Source organism: Falco rusticolus, chromosome 2 (assembly GCF_015220075.1).
Source record: "Falco rusticolus isolate bFalRus1 chromosome 2, bFalRus1.pri, whole genome shotgun sequence".
Taxonomy (NCBI): domain Eukaryota; kingdom Metazoa; phylum Chordata; class Aves; order Falconiformes; family Falconidae; genus Falco; species Falco rusticolus.
Window position 1 is genome coordinate 33,848,924 of NC_051188.1, and position 23,099 is coordinate 33,872,022.

A 23,099-nucleotide genomic window follows, 5' to 3' on the forward strand; every position below is an offset into this window, starting at 1 on the left:
AGAGTAGAGCTAGGTCAGCTGATAAAATTTAAACATTGAAATATGACACATTGATTCTATGACACTTAACATTTATGTATTACAGCACGTTTCCTTTGGGACAATTTAACAAATCCGTTAAGTTTGATGCCTTTTCTAATTCAAGTTATTGAAAAGACACTGAGTCTTTTCAGAACAGTTTAAAGAAAAACACCTTTCCTTGACACCTGTTCTTCTCTATTACTTGTTATCCTTCCCATACTACCCTACCTGCTCTTTGCAATGGTCTAGCCTACAGGATTGCCAAGAACATACTATCGCAAGCAGTTCACACCTGCGATGACAGCCCTGAAGAAAAAACTCAGCAGCAGTAAGAGAAAGCCTCCAGCAGTTCTAAGAGAAAACCACACCACACACTGGGTGACTGAAGACTCACTTTTTGTGTTTTTAGCGTTTGCAAAAGAATTCCTAATTTATTAGTCTAGAAATCAAAACTATTCATCTGCTTTCTTAAGGAATAAACTGCTGCTGACACCCCAGGTATTTTTGCTCAATGCCAATCTAAAGCGTCAAGCTAAAAAGATACAGAGGACTGGATTAGCACTTAACTGTAGTACTGCAGCCTTCTTTTGAAGGCCTGAATTAAATCCCTAGCAAACCATCGTCACTATAAAAGACAGAAGACCACTGTAACCACTTCACGTCTTCACCTCATGTGCAGGTTGAAGTGGATGTAGGGTATTGCTGAGGCACAACAATCCCATTATGTCAACTCCCTCCCTGCTTCAGACATCTTTGAGCAAGTTGTTCCACAGCAAATGGCACGCAGTCAATACGTAAGACAAAAACATCTTGTCATATTTCTCAGGGTAGCATGTTACTATAGAGAGAGACGTGACTCAATGTGCTAAATGGTGTTTTGGGGTGGGTTTTTTCCTTAACTACTTACAGAGTTCACATTAAACCAGTGGATGTTGCAACTGAATGGAAAAAACCTAATGGATGTGATGGGCTGAAGTTTAATGTCCATAAATATGCAAAAACTCCAAACGAAAGGCAAGTGTGTACAAAATAATTTATTACAGCATAACATATGTTGGCAGTATTTTACAGTGAGTTTTCCATTCAACAATTTTGAATCTAAACAGATGACACACAAAGGAGAATTTTCATTAGAACAGTTTATTTGTCTTAATAAAATCCCCTCTTCTTGAATGTATATTTGCCTTTGAGGGGCTAGTTAATATTACTGAAATTATTTACATTGCAGTGAAATAAAAACAAACCAGGATTGAATGATTCCATTACAGTTTCCAGGAAACAGATTTTCTGTACAAGCCACAGTATAGTTATGTTTTGATAGCAGTTCTTACAGAATGTAAAGCTGTCATATGTAGCCATTTTGTCCAGCAATACTATGCTTTAAATAGTTATATTAGATTCAGACTTCCATTTTGATGTGTTGTATATTAAATAGTTAATGCACCAGAATACAAAGTAAGAAAAAGGTTCATTATGGTTTGTAGTCAGCCTCTTTGTGCTCCCTTAAACAGTTTTTAATTGTAAAACACACTCCTCACTATTTGCTTTGCAGCACCTCAAGCAACAGTATTTAGGCATGAGAAGTACTGGAGTATCAGCCGTAAGTGGACAACTAAGACTTTTAACGGAGGTAATACATTAAACTTACCGGTGAATTTTTATGCTGTAGAGAAGAACTGTATTCCCCATTACTGTACCTTCTGCGTTTGCCCAAAGTTGGAGCAGCTTTTTCAACTTAAGTGTCAGTAAGTGAACAGATGGGGGGGAACCAGAAGGAAGAGAAGGAAGGGGAAGATGGACACAGGACAAACAACAGTATCAAGTTCATTATGTTTTCTTAGGGAATTGCTTCTGGATATTCAGAAAAGTTAAACTGACCATAAACTTAAGGAAACAATAGCTATGGAACACAAGGTAGATAGAATAGTTTTCAAAAAGCCTTAAGGTGGTTTTTTTGTTTGTGGGTTTTTTATTATTTTTTTTAACACACAGACCTAATCTTCATATCCATCAACACTGGTTCCATATAAGACACACACCTGACAAAAACATGCAAACCCCCAATGCTTTCAATGTCACTGTGCTTCAAAAGAAACCAAACTGAAGGAACAGAAAGATAAAATAAAATGAAAATAAAACCAAAAAAGCCTAAAGGACAGTAAAAGACGAAGAGGGCAATTCAAGCAGCACTTCAGTCTTAATCTGCTAAAAACGCTCAAATGATAATTTATTAACAAGATATGATCACATTTAGCTGTATATGTAATGACACTTATGTGAAAGCAGTCTTTAACATCCATATTTTTTGTGAGGGAGGGCTGATGGATTATTAAAAGACTTAAAACTGTACAAGTATAAACATGAAAAATGCTGATTAGGATAATGTTTACATAAATATTGGCAGTTTTTGTTGGGAGGGAAAAAAAAACCAACTAATAGCATACTCCATTTCATTTAACTATCCAAATATTTTGTTTTATACCTGTTAAAGATATTAAAATACAACCTGGAAAAGTAACCCTGATCTGTATCCAGCCAGCATGTAACGAGTCAGAGTTTTGTATACATGTGTGCATGTAGGTATACACACACACGGGCTTGCACACACTACTTCAAATTTCATTAGACAGCAAATCATGGTTAATGGCTGTATGATTCACAGATGCAATGCTGCTATCATCCTCGTTTGTGGCAGGCATAAAGGCAGACGTAAAAGGAAACAGTTTATGACATGCTGCTTGATATTCTTCACATTGAGTGTGGCAGCTTCCAAAACTGCCATCAAGCAGTGCCTCAAAAACCTTTGTTAATGTCTAGAGAAACAAAAGTAACAGTTAATATATGTGATTTACAATTATTTTATTACTAAAAAGATGTACTGTTAAACAATACTAATCTGAGCAAACACAGGTTCTCTGTTGGTATTCAGGTATCTTAGTTACTTCAGGGAAAAATCTGAAACCTTGTTCTTCCAAATAACATTAATTTATCATGATATATGAAGCACACACATTACCCTGCAATTAAGTATACATTCTTTAAAAGCCCACATTTTTTAGCTTTAAATACTCTATCTTTTACCTTCACATTTTTGTCTCTCATGTTTTTATCCAATCTAGTAGCAACAGCAATTGCTTTTTCTTGTCTTGATTTGTCCAGGAAATACATCATCTTTGCACCTTATCACAAGAAAGAACACAACATTTACATAACAGAGTTCCTAAATGTAGCAATACCACATACACAGACACACAGAATCCAAAAACTTACACATCAATGTGAATTAGGATTTCTTACAAGGTTTAAACAACCCTATTTTCCTCCCTTATTTAGAACTTAGAACTAACAGAACTAAAGCTATTTTGAAATGTATTAGAAGCGTAAGGACTGAGTAACACCGATCTGCTTCTGCAAAAGTGAAACGCCTCACTCTACTGAAGACCTGTCAGCCAAGAAATACACATTAAAAGTATGTTGATGTCAGAGTCCTTCAAATCGGCAGGCTAAGTGAAATCCATCCTACAAATGTAGAAGTGAGTAAAAGACATTTCCTCAGAGATACTCTGAATTCCTTTGAAAAGTATTGGATGTAAGTGAACAGTACAGGTACTAAACAACTGTGGAACACAGTCTAGAAGTAATTCAGACCAGTATATGTCTGTATGGCAGAAAGTAAGGTCAGGCTGGGCTACTAACCTGGAGCTGAATGAAATAGCTTAGGTACAAGGAAAGTGTAATGCAAGTTTGGTGCTTTGCCTGGACTAGACTGCATTGGTGACAAGCAAAACACTGCATTAATGTAACTATGCAACTTACTGGGCCACAAGCAGTTTATCAAAACCAGTCTGGGCATCTCTGCAAAACACTGTGTTGCTCCTCATATCACAGCTGCCTTAATTTAAAATCTCACCTTAAAGAATACGTAGGCATTTTGTACACTTTCCTTTTCCCAAACACAAAGCCCAGACACATGACACCTCACCACATAATCTACTACAAAGCACAAGAAGATTAAGAAATCATTTTACTGACGAAGTTAAACACCCACATTCTGAGTGTATTGTCTCTTCCTGCTCAACATATTTCCCTAATTATTAAATTTGTTTTCCTAATTAAAGAAAGTTTCCTAGTTCTTACTGCTTTTTTTTTAATCCAGAAAGTTTCAGAGAATAAACTGCTAGACTGAATATATTTGGGTTTGAGTCTTAAATGTCAAAAAAATTAAACTTAAGCTAGTTACATTTGTTTAAAGTCAGGGAGACAACAGTACAGAAACTGAAAAGGTATTAAAATTCTGCTTGCTCACTAGCAATCATTTTAAGTTAAGAAAAAACTCATCTGTACTCTCAGATTTCCAGTTTAGGTCTTTCAGATCTTTACCTTTTCAAACCTGAATTCAAGATGAGTTTCAGAAGTTACAAACTGTACAGTAGATAAGTCAATTGCTTCAAACGAGTTTCCGCATAAAAAGACGACAACACATAGGTGAAGACCTAAAGCTACCGAGGACACGTCTATTGTTAGTTCACTCCTGATTTCACTTTAAAATCCTGATCTCTACGTTTGTTCCCACTGCCTGCAAATTGATACACTGTTGGATGACAGTCATCAATGGACCCTAAGGTCTGTTGATTGACCCTAAGGAGCTTTCACATTTTTAAGCCTCTCACCTCCACTGAATGCGGATCTGCCTGCTTCAAAAGGGTCCCTGACATCTCGCTAACATGGGTGCTGCCACTGTCAATGATCTAGCTTGGGTTCTTCTCAAAGGCACTAAAGATGTAGGCAGTGTGAAGCCAAATTTGGAAGTATGAGTCTTAGCCTGTAAAATTACTATGTCAAAGTGACTATATATACACTATTTTCCATAATAATGGAGGACTAGAAAGTAGAACCTGGAAAACATCCAGTTAGATGCCCAACAATGACAAGAGTGAAAGGAGCAACTGCCTGCTGAGATATCTGTACTTGACTTCTTGAGCCTGCTCACAGGAAAGCTGTGCCAAGTATTTTTCTCAAGATGCTGTCCTGAAACAGGGATGTTTTAATGGCCTCTTAAGTTTGGGGTAAGTTACCTAACCTTCCTTTAAGAGAGATGAACAATCCTCTGAAGCTAACTTTCTCCAGTAATTCTGGACAGACCACAGGCAACTTTTACCAACTAGGTGAGATTAGTACTGTTCTAAGTACTTTGCCTGATAAATCTACACCTATTTTTGCTTCTTAACTGCTGAAGTAGTGTTTTGGTTTCTCCTCTACTAGCTTCTCTGGTGACATCAATTTTTATCCCAAAATTTTCTTTACTCAGTAGACATGATAAATTTAAATTCCAACTTTCCTTGACTTAATTCCAGCAGCTACTTCTACACAAATAGTGTAAGTGTCACATTTCAACATATTCACAGTTGACCATGAAGCAGAAAAGCAAAAGTAGCATAACAAGCTTGTCATGGTCATGGTATTTTTTATTGATGTGACAAAGCTATGAATAGGAACAGAGACATTCCAGCTGACAGGAAAACAGGAAAAAGCACTGCTTCTAATATATAGGATGTTTTGGTTTCTAAGTGTTTCAGAACTAGAAGCTCCAACAGGAGGAATAACCATGCTTCCATACTTAAATAACTGTGGTGGTTTGATCACACTTTTTGGAGAAAAGCAGCAAGTTACTTATGCATCTAATAAAACAAGTAGATGAGCTTTTTTAACTTGGTAAAAGCAGTCGGAAAAAAACCCCACAATGTAAACATGAATTTCTGCCTCATTTACATCTGATTTATGGACTCCAGATAAAGATTCTGGATTTAAATCACTCAATCTCCTTTTCAAGAGCACTAAGGAAGTTACACAAACCTGACAGCTGGTGCTGAATGGAGGTAGCATTGTGTTTGAGAAATTCTTCATTAAAACTTTCCAAGTTTTTATTAACAAAGATTTTCTGCATTTCTTGAGTTAGGACCTTGCTCACAATTTCTGGGAGGTTACTATGGTCAGATACTAGAAGGAGGAAGGTAAGAAGGAGAGAAGCAAAAAAAGCCATTTAAAGACCTGTAGAAGACAGTGTGAAACCACATAAACATCACTGCTAGAATTCCCATTTTTAAAATTTGGGCACAGAAAGAAACAACAAATCTCAGTTCAAAACAGGTAAACACAAGCATTACCGATGCATTTATAGATGAGACATTCATAAAGGGCACTATGTAATGTAAACTTTCTGCTGCAAGTTCACAACACATACTTTGCTTCAGTCAGAATCTTTCTCCCATATCTGCCACGTATTTTCTTAAAACTTGAGAATTTCAAGAATCTTTGGAATACCTACTCCTCTGTGAAATCTAGCCAAAATGAGCTATTGGGTCCACCTGGTGGATTAACAGAGGAAGGAGTATAATATAGTACATGTACAGTACCCTGCATAGCACAATCTGTGTTTTCTTGCGTATTACCATAGAAAATAAACCATTTATTTTTATTTTTTTATATCAGTTTGCATTTCAGAAGTATTTATGCATTACAAAAATACATAGTTATGTCCTTGTACAATATAACTTCCTATATCTATACATACATACATACCAGCTTTAGAGAATTTAATCAAGCACTCATGTAGCCATGGGTTATTACTGTTGATAGCAAAAGCTCTTTTGACAGACTGTAACATTAAAAGAAACTTTCCTGTGGGAAGGAGAAAAAACAAAAACATGCCAAGATTAAGAATACAGAACTTTTCCTCTTTATATCAACTACTGTTTTCTTTAGTGAATCTAATACAAACATTAGAAACATCAATGCCTACACAGAATTAGAAGAGAGATTTATTTTTCCCCATCCAGATTGCTTAATAAGATAGAAATGCCTGCTGCTCAGACAATGGCAGCACTGCTTAGATGATATTACTACCCATTTGGCTTTGTTTCCCCCTACATAATTGAAGATCACACTGCAAATATCTTTTTACAGCATTTATTAGTATATACTACAATCTATATTGCTCTTAGGTTGTTTGTTTTAAGGGTGGCTAAACATAAATGCTATTTCCCCTATTATTCCTGGATATGATGCAAACCCCAGCTTCAGTAAAGTAAATATCTATTCCAGACCATTTTCAGCTACACTCAGATATCAGGCTGCAGTGAAGAGTTAACATTTTGTAGAGCAAAAATAAAATTAAGCAGTACTTTACCTTTTCTAAAGTATATTTCAAATGCTAATAAATGTGTTTCTATGTCATCTCCAATAAGATTCTTAAGTGGTATAAGGAACTTAATGGCTTCTTCTAATGGATTTTCTACCTGTTTTAATAAAAACACAGTTAAACTTAAAGCTTAAAATAAATGTTAAAACCCCCACCAAGGGTAGTTTCTGCTACTCAGAGCATTTGAATAATCAGAGGCCAAAAGTGGACTGTAGATAGCTTTCTGAACTAAACTGAGCCACAACATTTGTATTTAAACACCAGATTTTAAAATGTTTACTCATGATTTCATGGTGACAAAGACAACTTCATTCTAACTCTGGCACTGCTTATGTAATGTACATGGTGATGTAACTTAGCATTTAGGAAACAGTTAAATATGACCACCTTAGACATCAAGCTTAAATTTCTGAAGTTACTGTGATAAAGGAGATAGCCTACAGTTCTCTAAGCACAAAGAACTCAAGTCTTCAAATTTTTTGAACAGCCATTAAATTTCTGTTAGTTTTTCCTCTACTCACTGTAGGAAAACCAGATTTCTTCAGGCAAGAACCATCTTTTTGTTCAATATCTATTTTAATGAAGGATGGCCTACCGTTTGAAAGGACAAAATTTAAAGAAAGTAACAATACCAATAATATAGAACTTTGATTTATCAGAGTAAAAATACTGCTTTTCTTTAGTGTAACTAGAGTTGAACTACAAAAAGATATCTTCATGCTAAAACAACCTTATAAAAACCCCTGCATTCTTTAAGAACCTGATAGTAATGCCATATTATAGGCCTTTTATGATAATCACATGAATTTAACAGGAAAGACCACGCTCACCCTTTCCAGTTTTTCAGGAACTAGCTCTTCCCTGGGTCCACTTGTTTCCTCCTCCTCTTCATCTCGTTTTTTCTTTTGATTTTTTTGCTGTCGCTCTCTTTCTGCATGTTTTCTTTCCTCTTCAAGTTTTGCTTTCTTCTGTGCTCTTCTTTGCTTACTAAGCATTTTCTTCAGTTCTTTGGCTGAGAGATTTTCTACAGATTAAAGGTAACAAACAGATAATTCATATTAACAGAGTATTTAATTAAAAAACTCGTCTCTCTCAAACAACACTCAGACATGCCACTACCTTCCTGCCCCACATCAAAATGGCATATTTTACAGCTATTTCCATAAGTATCAGCCTTGACAAACTATCATTACTAAATAGTCCAACATTACTACTAGATTACTATTTACAGCATAGCACAACACTTGATCTTGCCTATTTTCTCTTACATAGTTGTCAGAGAAACCTCAGCTATCTTAAAAGTTAACTACATAAAGTTGCTGCATCTATGACATGTTTTACCTTAAAAAATGAACAATGGTTTTCAAGGGCAATACTAAGCTCCTGTATTGACTGTAGCTCAGCTTCCTTCTAATGCTAACTAGTAACATCCAGATGGATTTACACTCCATCTTAAAACAAGCTTGTTATATTTCATTGAAGTGTCTGAGTAATATACAGCCATGATCACTGCACTGACCTTCTGCAAGAGCCATGGAATATCTATATGGATGCAAGCAAAAACTGATACTGTTTGGGGTGAGGAGCGGTAAAATATTCTGGAATGTATTAGCAGGATCATTATATGAATCTTAAGGCTGCTTGCTGTGTTTGTATTTTTAGACTGGACTGGCATTTAAAAAAAGCACAAAGGTTAAACAGTTGCGTGAAAAGCAGAACACAGAAAACACGGTTTCCTACAGGATTACACAGAAGTAAGGAGCCTTCAGCCTTTCCATTCACGCCTTTTTTTCCTTCCCTGGTGTCCCACTGACCTGACAAGTTTAGCCAGAGTAATACTGTAATTTCCACTGTTTACTGTGGTGTTTCACTGAAACCAGGATTTGTGCTGATAACATGGCAAGGAAAAGAAGTGTGGGCTACTGAGGGACTAACACATCTTTTTTGTGGCTATGGCACCATGACCTCTGTGCTGGGGCCACCCACCATTCTGAGACAGGGAAGCAAGTAGAAGCAAGCATTCTTTTTACCACATTCGTACAGTGCTGCCTTCCCCTGTGGATGACCCTACTGAATCCCTATGTACAGCAGGCAAATAAACGAACATCAATTCTTACGTTCTTCTCTTCACCACCTCAGTTTCTATGACATATTGCTACCAAGACCCTCTGTCACACACAGATCTTACATTATATACAGAAACAAATTAAAATTCAAGATAAAAAAAGATGCAAGTTGACCTGTGCTGTGAAATGGGCCTCTGTTTATATGTACTTCATTATACACAGGCAGATAGGGAAAAACGTATTATTTACCTGTCCTGGTTTCAGCTGAGATGGAGTTAATTTTCTTCTTGGTGGCTAGTGCAGTGCTGTGGCTTGAATTTGGTGTGGGAACAATGTGGTCAGGGGTTTTTTAGTTTCTCAGGCAGGAGGGCTGGAGGGGCACAAGAAACTGGGAAGGGACACAGCCAGGTCAGCTGACCCAAACTAGCCAGAGGTATTCCATACCATGGGACTTCATGCTTGGTATATAAACTGGGGCGGTGGGGAGGTTGGCCAGGGCTGCCACTCAGTGCTCAGGGACTGGCTGGGCATCGGTCAGTGGGCAGTGAGCAGCTGTATTGTGTGTCACTAGTTTTCTTTTTTCCCCTCCCTTTGGATTTCATTCCTTTCCCCTTCTCCCTCCTTTTTGTTATAACCGTTACTGTTATTATTATTGTTCTTTCATTTTTATTTCAATTATTAAATTCTTCTTATCTCAACCCTCGAGTTTTACATTCCTTTCCAATGCTCCTCCCCACCCCCCGGGTGAGGGGGGAGGCAAGGGAGCAGCTGCATGGTACTTAATTACCAGCTGGGGTTAAACCACAACATCACCTCTGAATGAAAGGTAAGATTGTATTGACAACATTAAGTAGCATTTTCAGTTTAATTTAACTTTTACTCCCATTGTCAAAAATTCTTCCCTTTGCAAAGAGCTAGTCATTAATTTAGCCCCTGCCCCGTTAGTCGAGCCTCTGCAATGCTGCGATTCCACTAAAGGAGAAGCAACTATTTATCTTACAGAAAAAAACCTCAGAACTCGTTTGTCATTGTAGCCTCAGTTTTCCAAACCACACCCCACTGGTTTCCTACGAAAATCCACTTCCCATTTAACACTAGTTTAAAATAATTTCCTAAATGTATCAATTTTGCTAATACACTTATCCATGTATTCTTTGGTCCTGAAGTTACATGAAAAATGATAAAATATAATGCAGTGTTAACTAGTATTACTATGCAATAAGTTAAATACACTAGATCAAGATTAAATTCTTACAATTCAGACTGATTTCCCCCAAAATCTATCCATTGTTTCATAATTAATCTGTTAATTAAATTTATCTTTTGTTTAAATGAATACATGGCTGAACTGAATTTGATTTTTCCTCTTAATATTCTGAAATGCCACTCCTCCCCAAGTACTCCAACTATAGCTAGGTTCATTTGTGTACTAGTTTAACAATATGATGAGAGGAGAACAGAGAGGAAGAAAGCTGTAGGATGTTATCTATGATCTCTTTTCTGCAATCAAATCATGACAGAAAAGAGGAAAAACTTGTGTATGTTACAACTCATTCATCCTATAGCACGTAGCTTAGCTTAATAAGCTTTTTACATGTGTCATACACATGTGAGCCTCCATTATGGTCTAGATACCTGAATTCACTTCTTGTTCTTTGCTTTCATTGGTAAGAGGATTATCATGGAGCTTCAAGTAGATTTCAATTGCTGATCGAGCAGCCTTGAAGTAGAAGGCATGTTTCCTGAGCACATCTTCTAATCTCAAAAGGTCTACATAGGCACGAAGAGTCATCTTTCTCATGCAGTATGTGTGGAAGTCAAATTGGTCATCCGTTATCTCAAAAAAATGCTTCAAAAGAAAAAACATACAACTCTTATGCACTTCCCTTGCTTAATTTATTAATCTCCACCTAATCAAAAAAAGTTACAAGTGATGTATCTACAGGCAATTTTAACAGGCATAGAAATATCCCTATAATACTGACTGTCCAAGAGAACCTGTCAGTAGGGGGATGAAAAAGACCCAGAAAAATGGAATTTTGTAAACAAAAACTACAATGTGATTGTTCAAAGACTTAGGCACTCTTAAAAAGCCAACTGAAATGTAATTGTTCCGATTAAAAAAAACCAAACAAACAATTGGCAGAAGACCACACAAAGTTAATGTACAAATAGTGTATAGTTTGGAGACATGGCATTGTACATTGAATCCTCTCCACTTCAAATAACCAGTTTTCACGTAATAGCCAGGCAGAACATCTTACTTATTACAATACATCAAATATTAACCTGTTTTTAAAAGTCATTGTACTATAAACTTTATACCCAAAGAAAATCATGCTGATTACATCAGCAAGTGTCTTCATTACCATATGAGAAATACAGGGAAACAAACTGACAGCGTTTGCACCTACTTACCCTTTCTACTTCATGGCATTTTTTCAAGGCATCACCATACTTCCCTAGCCTTTGATAAGCTGCAGCACATTCGGTCTGGAACCACATACACTGCATCTCATTTAGGTTTTCCATAGCAGAAGTTCCTTCCTGAAACAAATATTACTATCGCTTTTTGACATTATACTTTACCAGCTGCTTCTTTCAACTATGGCTAGTTTCAGGCCGTTAGTAGGAAACAATCAACGCTTCAACTACTTGGAACACAATAGAAAACGAATATAACCACCCAGCAACTAGGAGTAATACTTGTGATACCCTATGTTCCCCAAGATAGAAAAGAATAGATTTAAATTGTTTAAAAAAAAGAATTATCTGAACAAGATTAGTGTCTCAACAGATTTTTAAGATTAACTCATGCTCATATAAACAATCTTACTTTCACAAATTGGAGGCAGAAAACAACACTATTTTTACAAACCTTGACATTCAGCAAATAATTTCCATTGTTTTTCCTGTCAGTTAAGTGGCATCTACTAGTCTAAAAATTCACCAATTTACTGCTTTATCATGTAGTATGGATAAGTTTCTTAGAATTTGTTAATCTAAATAAATGTAGTTATAACTTCATAGTTTTGCAAGAAAAAATCCTAGGATTTATTCTTCGAATTTTCAGTGCTCCAGATTAAGAATAAACACATTCCACATATCATGAATGCTAGCCACCATCTTTTCAGAACAGTCTTTATAACTAGAAAGAAAACCCAGTTCAACTCACAACATTTAGTTATTTAGGACCAGATTTATCCTATCTTACCACAGATATCTACGCTAGAGTTCTGTATTTCTTGCTCTAACACTTCTGGCAAGCATACACGACAAGCTTTAGTTATCAAATTTTCAATCATTCCTAGAAATATCTAGGAAGGTCAGATTCACTTTCAGTTCTTTTCACACCTAAAATTAGAAAATATTAAGGAGCTCAATTTATTTATGTGCTTCATGAAATCCCACCAAGTAGCTGTCTTCATATTTAATTACATAAATCAATATGGAAATCTGGTCTTTATGAATCTAGATTTTGTTTAATGTCAAAAATATACAGTTTTAAGTGCTTATCCCATCTTTTAAGGATAGGATTTGCTTTAACAATTTTGTCTGTAGTACTAGCTTAAAGGAATGAAATATTCAAGTCCAAATTAGTTTTTGCTAATGCTAAATCACAACGAATACAGTGAACATTCCTGCGCAGTTAGCTCAGATGGTATTACTGGGAAGCAGCAAGTTTTGCAAACAAGGTGTTCATCGGATGCATTTCCAGAGATATTTAGAAACATGGCAATAAAAAAATACTTCTGGACAGCTACCTTTGAACAACCAATTTTTCCAGTATTTACTGGGTCTATACAGCTGGAGTACTGCATCCAGCTCTGGAGCCTCCAGCACAAAAGTGACATGGACTCATTACAGAAGGTCCAGAGGAGGGCCATGAAAAAGCAGAGCACTGGAGCACCTCTCCTGTGAAGACAGGCTGAGAGAGTTGGGGTTATTCAGCCTGGATAACAGAGGGGTCCAGGAAACCTTAATGAAACCTTTCAATCTATAAAAGGGGCTTGCAAGAAAGATGGAGAGAGACTTTTCACCAGGGCCTGTAGGGACAGAACAAGGTGTAAGAGTTTTAGACAAGTAGGTTTAGATTGGATATAAGGAAGAAATTCTTCACTGTGAGGATGGTCAGATGCTGGCACAGGTTGCCCAGAGAATGTGTGGATGCCCCATTATTGCAAGTGTTCAAAATCAGGTTGAATGGGGCTGAGAGCAACCTAATTTATTGAAAAGACATCCCTACCCAAGGCAGGGCGTTGAACTAGATCATCTTTAAAAGGTCACTTCCAATCCAAACCGTTCTGTGATTCTATAGTTATTTACCATTAAGTGTAAGAGCACTATCTTAAAAATGGACATTAATAAAAGATAATTCTTGTTTTGCTCAGAAGTTACGAGTGAAAAAAAATGCCAGCGGCAAACAAAATCTCTCTTCGTTAAAGCAGTATACTTACCCTCGTGAATTTAGAGCACATCTCCTCTGCATCCTTCACCATATTTGCTCGCAGCATGTACTTAGCACACTTAGAATTGATAAATCTATCTGCAGTATCCAAAGACTGTGCTTCATCCATCCATTTGGCAGCTTCCTTGAGGTTACCTACATGCTGTTAGGAAGAAATTAAATAGCTTTCAGTATAAAATCTGAAAAATCTATAGTTACTGGTATTTCTCCCTCAGAAGTAACAAAAGGCAGTATTATTGTTCCTTCTCCCCTGCCCACAGATTTTTTCAGAATGACAATTTGCTGTAAGTTGTGACTTGCTTTGCAAAACCTAAACAAAAGGGTTTTCATTTTCTTCCTGACAGAATAGCACCCCAAAAGAAATCCGCATGAAAACCATGCCCATAACCATTGCTAACTGAAATACTATCCACAAATTTATGCCAGTTTGACAAGTTGGGTTTTTTTATAAACTAGGTATGCCACACGTCCAAACTAACTTTTTACCTTGTAAATTTTTGCTTTTAAATAGAATAGTTCTATTAATGTTGGAGTGCTTGCAATTGCAGCATTAATGTAATCCAAGGCCAAAGAACACTGGCCAAGTTTGTCAAAGTGCTGTGCCAGGAAATAACGAACCCAAAGCAGTGTTGTTGGGGGCTCTTTCTCTCCGTTTTCTGCAACAAAATGGAAAAAGTTAAAATAACCACTGAAGTTGAAGACTGCATTTGAAAAACAAACAGAAAAAACAAAGCTTGGAAAATTCAGGAAATATTTTCTGTAATGCATTCATTCATTCATTTTCTTATTACAATTATTATATATTATATACTACAAGGTATTACAGCTATTTTCTTGCAACAAGTATCAGTACTTCAACAGTTCTTGGTAACTGCCACGAACAGTATTAGTAATTACAATGTAATTAATATAAGACCTTAGACACTTACCACATGTACTAAAAAGGTCACAAGTTTTCAAAGAGGCTTCATAACCAGTAACAAGTTCTTGGATTGTAGAAACCTGCATATGAAAAAATATCAATGCAAATTATGCTTTACCGTCATGTTTACATAAATTAACACACTGTAAAAAAATACTTGAGCAAAATTAGAACTATAATAAAATTAATTTGGAAAAAATTGGATGTATCCTTATATAAGTTTATCCTTATATCCTTATATAAGTTTACTTCAGCTTTCACCTTTGATCATGCATTTTAACTTGTGATACGGCAGGGAAACAAATGTAATCTTTGGCAGCTTATGGCAGAAAGTAATCAAGTACATTTAATTAGTATCCTTTTTAAGCTGTATTTGGGAATTTTTGTTTATCTTTACTATTAGTTTTCAAGTGTCCAAACTGAGCCAACTGAAGAAAGATGCTTTGGAAAAGACTGCATGAACTTCCCACAACAACGAAGATGCAGAAGAGACTTCTGTGGTTTTCTGGCAGGCTGATATGTACTATTAAAGATTTAATTTTTGTGTTAAGAAGGTATTGTTTGATTAGAATATGGGCTGCAACTTTTTACATAAAAATCTATACATTGATTGAAGGCTAATACTTTCTGAAAACAGAACTTGTCAATAATATTGTTATTCATTCCAAGGCTTGAAACTCAAAATTCACCCAGACAATTTTAAACTCACACTACACAAGTTTGATATTTATGATACATACAAATGTTAGCATCCGTGCATTTCACGACAGTGAACTATTCCAACACCAGGTCCATGGCTTACAAATGCCACATATTTCTAAGCATTTTATGAAATGCCTAACCTGTTTTGTAGCTACATTCTAAACGTGCCTGCCATATCCAGCAAGTAACCAGCCTCTTACAGAAAAAAGAGCAATACTAAAGAAATAAGATCTATGTATATATACCCAAAACACAGAAGGGACTTAAAAAATAACATCTGACTGTAAGCATAGCAGGATAATAGCTACACTGACTGATCAGGTAAAACCTACAGACGGTAAAAAAAAAAACCAACCACCTAAACCTCAAATGGTTAAAAGTAAGATTATCCTACATTTTAAAAAAAGCTGTTTGCAAGAGTAAGATGAAAGAAATACTGCGGAGAGACAGCAAAATTTAAAAAAGCAGGATTTGACAAAGCATGCATTCATTTCAAGATATACTTTGGGAGAGGAAGAGAACAGAACAAACCTTGTTCTAGGAGATCAAAGTATACAATTTGAAGGATACTACTTTATTTAACCTAAATCAGCACAACAGGGAAGAAATGCCAAACATTTTGTTTCAAAAACAGCAAAGAAGGTGACACGCCCAAGTCATACACAGCCAGTGTAAATGTCTCAAAAGTATATAAAACAAAACCACACATATTCTGTTTGGAAAGCTCTGGGCAAATCTCATAAAAAATGGTTTCTGGTAAAAAAACCTCATCAAATACAATATAAAGTTTCTAGACTTCAAATAACTACAAAGTGATAAAGGAATGTAAAGAAGTCACAAGTAAATGGACCAAGGCAAACAAATGCATTAAGCTGTTCTCTGGCCTCAAACACCTATTTACTAAAAGAAACCAACAACCTCAGAAAAATCTTTGAAGATTCTCTTCTCTAAAATGAGTTTAAATTCAGAAATTAACATCTGCTTCAGGCAGCAGGCTTGCTGTATATATGAGCAACAGCATGTTATTTCCTTGCTGCTTTTCACTGCAACATCAAGGTTGATGTCCCCCAAAGTTAATCTTATCTGGCTGTTAGTTAACTCAAATTCCTTTGAGACTAGCCATCTTTGCTAGACTGCATGTGAACTGTGTGTAAAGGGGGAAAGACCCCATTCTCTTCTTCGATAAACACACCCCATCATAACCAAACTCCCACTACTGCACACTCTGAGTACGGCTTCATAGTTAAGACAAAGACTGTGCTTCCACCAAAAAGAATGGCGCCACCATCTCAGAGTCACATGTGCCTGGTCCCTCCTTTGGGTCAGGACTAGTAGCTGTATCCAGGGTTACAAGTAATTTACTCCCTGCTCCACCTCAGTGTACAGATGCCAAATTACTAGTTCTGTCATCAGGTGGAGGTGGCAGTGGATAGACCTGGGGCAGCGTAGTAGTAAGAAAGCCTCTCTTCCTAGCCGGAGGGTCTTCAACCAGCTTACAGCAACAGCAAAATCAAATCCTCTGATCTCGAGGTGATGGAGAATACCAAACCATACCATGTTTAAAAAGATGCCAAGTTCTCCCAAATTCAGAACTCTGCAGTGGTTTTGGCTTCTACAGTCCAGGAAAACACAGTGGAATTGTCATTCTGAAAACTACTTTGAACAATACATGTGGAAACAAGTATTCAGTGAAAGCAACACCAACAAAAATAATGCAAATCAGGTAGTTAGGTTATTGCAGAATTTCTTGATGAAAATGACAGTATTTTTGTTTCCTGTAACTATGCAGAATCTTTTTCCTCCCTTTTTATGCTTGTGCTTCAATCTCTCGCTAGTAATTTTGGAAAATAATCCCAGGTTCATGTGCTGCTTCAGGTAACAAATAATCTGGAAATATGAACTCTTAATTTCTGTGTCCATATTAACTGCAAGTTTAGCAGCAAAATCTGTCTCTTGGACTTACTACCATCTATTATCTGTATTCCAGAGTCATCACTGCCATCTTAAAGGCAGTATTAGTTTACTATTTCTGAATGCTGTAGCATTCTTCACGAAGATCACTTTACAATTTCTAAAAATCAAGCTGAGGTATCTGATACTGACCATGAGTTAATTTCAAATGGTATTCTTCTAGGCAAAGTTTCACTTATAGCCTTGCCATGGATCTAAAAAAGCTTAAGGTATTACAAAAGCATAGCAGAAGTCATTAACAAATCTCAGGTTTTGTTATAACAATGATGGAGCCAATTCCAGAACTGGGCCCACTGGTTTTAGAAGCATCTTAAATAACCAAAATTCAAACCTCAAACCTTTTCACAGGTCACTACCTACAACTTTAATTTTATTACAAAAGAACAATGACCTAAGAAGCATGAAAGTAAAAGGGGGAAATGGGCTCTACTCTTAGCACAGACAAGTGAAGTGCTCATTTTCTCTTCTATACCTTATATGTTAAAGATTAAAATTGCTCACAAACGAGTACAGATTCCTGTCCAGTGTAATAATCTGGAGAGTTAAGAAAGTATCTTCCACTCTCTGTACTACTTGAAGCAAAGACTGCACAAAGGCCAGAATGGTCTTTATTTCCATTCCTGTGCAGTTTATTTCCATTGGAAAGGGTAGTTTCCCAAGTAAACTTGAAGTAAATGCCTTAAAATGAGTATCTGAGAAATACAAACTGAGACGGGAATAAATATCACGCATACACATCTTAATTTATTTTTAAACTGTAATCAACAGGAACACAATTCACTTGAACCCCAATTCTGAATTAATTTTTCCTGTGAACATGAGTTTTTTACTTATCTGATTATACCGAGAAATATTTTGTATCCTCTTTTGTAAGGGACAGCCTAAGGGAAAGTTACTGTTTTCCAGGTAAATGGCTGATGGCTAGAATTGTTTTATTATCAATTTAGCCAACTGTTTTATCATCACTTGTAGCACCTGTGGGCCTGTCATTAAAAGGAAATCTGTACTGCATGCTATGCCATGTACCAAGCAACTCCTGCCACAGAAATTTTTCTTCAGACAAAGAGCAAAAGAGGGCTATCAGAGATAAGAAATTAATACGGGGGTCCAAAATGGGATGTTAGGGCTACAGTAGCCTAAACCCTAGTAAGATTTTTTTTTTTTTTTTTCCTATACTCCATGGAGGAGGTAAGTTGAATGGAATGACAAAGGAATAAAAGTAAAGCAAAAAGCAATACAAAAAGGCTTTTAAGAAACATATATAATAAAGGTGAGGTGAAAAACATAATGGAAGATGAAGTCAGCAGCCCACTAGCAGGAAAGCAGGGATGCAAACCCTTCAAATAAGAGGTTCAGACTCTCGGGTTCATTTCTGTGGAAGTTAAATTACTACACTGATAGTATAACCTATTATTAAAGCAGTTGGGCAAAGTATTTTATAATAGACTTGTGTTTCAAATACAACCTTCAAAACACCAATACTGTATCTCCTTCTTCAATGAAACAACTGCAAGAAAAGGAACTAAACTATCAATACCAATCATAGAGAAATATTGTAATGTACTATAAAGTTGTCAGACTCAAGCTGTATCAATAACCTTTTCCTGTTAAAGGATTCAGCTTGTTAATTTATCAGTCACAGTCACTATGTTGAAGTATTTTTTTCAGTTTCTGCCATTATAAATCAGTAAGAAGTTACTAGCACTGCCACTGCACAGATTAAAAGCTACTGTAGGCAGTTTCAGAAGCAATCCATATGTTTAACACTTGGCACAGGTTTGAGCCCCTATCTTTTGAATTCCTGAGAACCTGTTTAGTATTACCTGCACTGTTCTCAAAGGCAAACAAACAACAGGGAAAGTTTTAATACTGCTACTGTGATATAAAGTTTCAGGGGACATCCATAAAGCTGCCCAGTCAAAACATGCTACTGACCTGTACAGATGCAACAGTCTTAAATTAAGAAAATTTAGTTAAGCATTAGTGCAGAAGAATCTTCAGGCAAATCCCAGAAATACGTTAGAAAGATGTGCTCTAGTATGTGCTTTTATAAAAAGATATAACTGTTAGAAAATTCATACATATTTAACGCTACTGAGACACAGGCAAGGAGTATGTTTTCTTGCCTTGAACACCACCAGAAATGAAAAGGAAACAAAACAGCGAGAAGAGTGAAAAGATAGAAGAACACATTACTTGGCACAAGTATGTTCAGAGTGACGTTTAAATCACTAAAATGGCCTATCATTGTGCATCAAATGGATCACTTCTGGGAATTAACCACACAGTGGGAGACTGACACTTTAGAAAACCACTTTAACTGTTTCCTTATGGAATGCCTAATAATCATACATACCAGAAGCTAAGCAGTTGTACGTTGCTTGGGTTTTTTGTTGTTGGTTTTTAAAGAGTAAAAGGTAGCTTATTCACAGTTCTGCACTGCATCCAGAACAATTTTAATTATTCAGTTACTTTAATGAGACTTTTTCTTCTCCTTCAAGCAACGGCAACAGTCCACTGCAACCTAGTCTAAACCAGTAACTGCTATCTTTAAGAGATGATGATGCTGCCGCCTCAGAAAATAGTCCAACCTCGCCTCAGTGTCAAATCTGCCAGCTTCTGAAATTTCAGTGTCTGAAACTGCACCTTGTTCTTCAAACAGAATTCGGTGGATGCTACAAATCTGAGACCCACATGACAGAGCTGGAGACTTTTCCATGTGAGAGCACTAGCTAATTTCTTTCATAACCTTCCTTCCACAAAGGGCTAGAGGAGAAAAATTAGTTAACAGTTCTTCAGCTTCCAGTAGATGACCCAACTAGGCTTCTCTTAAGAAAATTCTGAGTATTTACTTCTCAGTAATTACAGCAGATAAGTATAAAAAAAAAAAAAAAAGAAATTTCACAAGAATCTCACCTACTCAGATTCATCTGTCTCAGAAAGCTCTTGAATTAAACTGTAAGAGAAGGATGACATAGAAGGATCATTCTATATTCAAAAGCCATCTAGTATCAGTACTTGTACTAGAAAAAACAAAGAGCTGAAAGCGTGGGTGCTTCTTATTCCCCACATACACATACATAGGCTTGCACAAACACACACCTCCTTTGAGACACCCAATTCTGAAGCAGCACATAAAACCTTCGGTTGCAGGAAAAAGATTTGTAATATTCAGGAATCAGAACTGCCTTGGTATTACTGAGCAGGTATCTTCCAAACAGTTAGCAGTCTGAAAGTTCAAACACTAACTGTATTTTGGCACAAGTACCCAGTATATCCCATACATGCATTCCTTTTGGACGCAGTTGTTATATGGAGCATTACCTATCTGAACTTCAGTTTGCAGACTATTTTAAAGACAGCTGTAGCCCTTCCTGAGAAGGGGCTGGGTTGCTGCCAAACTTTTCTCCCTCCTTCAAAATAAGGGAGTAATTTCACAGAAACATCTTCTATTAGTGAAGCACTTCTGCTCTAGCAAAAAAAAGATGTCTACTGCAGAAGGGCCTGAAAAAGAGGGAAAACAGCAGGCAGAAGGGGATACCCTTCATGAACTTGATCATATTCTACACGATGAAGGTATTCTGTGCTGGAAATGAAACAGGATGCTTCTTAAGACAGATGTTCTCAATTCTGGAATCTGACAATTTGGCTCAAATGTCAGACAGCTGCATTTTCTTATGATTCAAAGCGTCAGCATGGGTGGTCTTCACCACTAGGAAGCTTGATTTCTCAGCTGGTTCTTAAGATCTAGAGTGGTAAAAGGCTGCAAAAACAACCAGCAAAGGTAATACTTCTGCACATTTCATTTTCACTTCATGGGAAAGGATGCACACAAAAAAAAAAAAAGCGCCAACAGACAAAAAAAAGAAGGAAAAGAGGAAAGCGAGGGACAAGGAAAAAAAAAAAGAAGATAAAAGAGCATGCATTCTTGCCCTTCAAAGAAAGGTTATGCTGTTTGTCCTTGAAACTGAACAAACTTTCTTCTTAAATAGAGATTTTTCCACAGTAGTTTATTTCCTGAAGAAAACTTGTTTCTTGCAGGTATTGCGCATGGTGCTGACAACAGTGGCCTGCAGGTCACAGAAACTGATTCCAAAGCACCCCATGGCTTGCCATCAACAAATCAAACATCTCTGAATGAGATGAGAATGTATTTGAAAAACCAACTCCTAAAGATAAAAAAAAAAAATATCTCCTTTAATAGCAGAAAAGTATGTTTCAAGGCTGAATAAATCAATCCCTTTGTTTTCATCTCAAAGTACAATTAAATTTTGACAGTATTTCCCATAACCAATATTCTAAGTAGTGGTATTTGAACAAAACCTCTGGTTCCCTGAGTAAGAACAGTATTCTTTATTCAGGAGAATGGGATGTAGTTGAGTCTGACACCACCTTTCTAGCACAGCAGAAGAGGCATCCACTAGACTTGGTAAGAATCCTTATGTCTGTGCGAGAAATTAAAAAACAGTCGTACTTTTCAAAATATCTAGAAACCACTTGTGAATTGCTTTGCTACAGAGTACCCAAATGAAACTGCTGTCGTGCAACTTCAAAACCAGTCCTCATCATCTAGAAAAACGGGATACCTCAAGACTGATTGACAATCTAAGCCTTTCAACAGCAGCCCAGGCAAAGTGTTTTCCTTGGGCCAGAAGAAAACCTTGTTGACATTAACAGATAAAAGTCCTTGTTATTAGTTATTAGGAGTATCTTTTACAAGACAGAAAGTACTATCTAGTACACACCCTGATGCAATACTCTAAATGCCCCATGGGAAATGGAGCAGCAATGATAAAAACAGTCCATAAGAGTACTACATCAATACTTGAGGCCTTTTCTATGAGATTGTACCTAAGAGAGAGAGAAGCAGCTGCTGACAACGTGCAGAAGAGGTATCAATGGACCCTGAAAAGTATTTATGAACTTGGTACCAAGTAAATTAAGATAGAAAAAACCAGAAAGCAGTTGCTGGTTCAGTTCTGGAGAAGGCCTTTGATGACAGCATTTCGAACAGGGTTTGCAGCTTTTCTGCAGTGCACTAATAGTACTAAACCACCCCTTTCTTGAGTTGTCTCCAGTGTGAGTCCATTTCTGAGACAGTGGTAATCATTCAGACAGGCACACAGAGCTGAACCCACAAAATAAAGAGGAATACTATAAAGAACTGGTTCCTTGCTTTTCTTTTGATGCTATGCTCTCCACACCATTCTAAACAGAACCTTTCCCAGCAACAGCTTAGGACTGAAAAAAGCTCTGATACAATGATGGCACAAACAAGAGCATCTTCTAAAGTAATATTTCTTGAATAATTCAGATTCAAAACTCCCTTTGCTCACAGAGGCACCTTCACAGCCTCCCTGAAAAGGATTACTTGATTACTTGTGATGGATGAGACATACAGCTTGGCAAGGAACTTGTACCCCCTTCTCTAGGCCCCTAGAGACACTGTACAGGAAGATCCTGGGTTCAGAGCCAATTAAGCTCTGCCCATGTGGTGAATCTGCAAACTAAAGTCCCATCTCTACAAACACAGATGCTTATATGTGAACTTTCAGGCCTGAGAAGTATTTATGGATGGTAGCAGAGGCAGCACATTTCTGACGATTTATTGTATCTAGCACAGCCCCATCATGTGATTAACAGTATTTCAATCCAGGGCAGCACTCTGACCATACCTTTCTGGATGGAAACACTGATGGGAAGGAAGTTTCAAAAAAAAGCAGCTGCCAATAGACTCAGAAAGACAAAAAG

The 23,099-nt window shown here is 36.8% G+C and overlaps 1 protein-coding gene across 8 annotated transcripts in view; it reads right to left on the minus strand.

Moving 5' to 3' along the window:
* Positions 1-1,037: 1,037 nt before the first annotated feature.
* The window catches only part of NAA16 (N-alpha-acetyltransferase 16, NatA auxiliary subunit), a 78,549-nt gene continuing 56,487 nt past the window's right edge, over positions 1,038-23,099 (minus strand). For 4 of the 8 annotated variants that reach the window (XM_037378426.1, XM_037378424.1, XM_037378425.1 and 1 more), the window contains 11 exons: positions 14,683-14,755; positions 14,240-14,409; positions 13,743-13,895; positions 11,704-11,832; positions 10,921-11,134; positions 8,050-8,243; positions 7,208-7,316; positions 6,601-6,699; positions 5,875-6,018; positions 3,103-3,200; positions 1,038-2,834 (listed from right to left, as the gene is read on the minus strand). In XM_037378426.1, the coding sequence (XP_037234323.1) occupies positions 2,634-2,834; positions 3,103-3,200; positions 5,875-6,018; positions 6,601-6,699; positions 7,208-7,316; positions 8,050-8,243; positions 10,921-11,134; positions 11,704-11,832; positions 13,743-13,895; positions 14,240-14,409; positions 14,683-14,755 (1,584 nt within the window). In that variant the 3' untranslated portion in view covers positions 1,038-2,633. Of the gene's footprint in view, positions 2,835-3,102; positions 3,201-4,401; positions 6,019-6,600; positions 6,700-7,207; positions 7,317-8,049; positions 8,244-10,920; positions 11,135-11,703; positions 11,833-13,742; positions 13,896-14,239; positions 14,410-14,682; positions 14,756-20,264; positions 20,305-23,099 lie in introns of those variants that run through there. The other 4 variants (XM_037378427.1, XR_005102809.1, XR_005102810.1 and 1 more) reach the window with 4 other exon arrangements.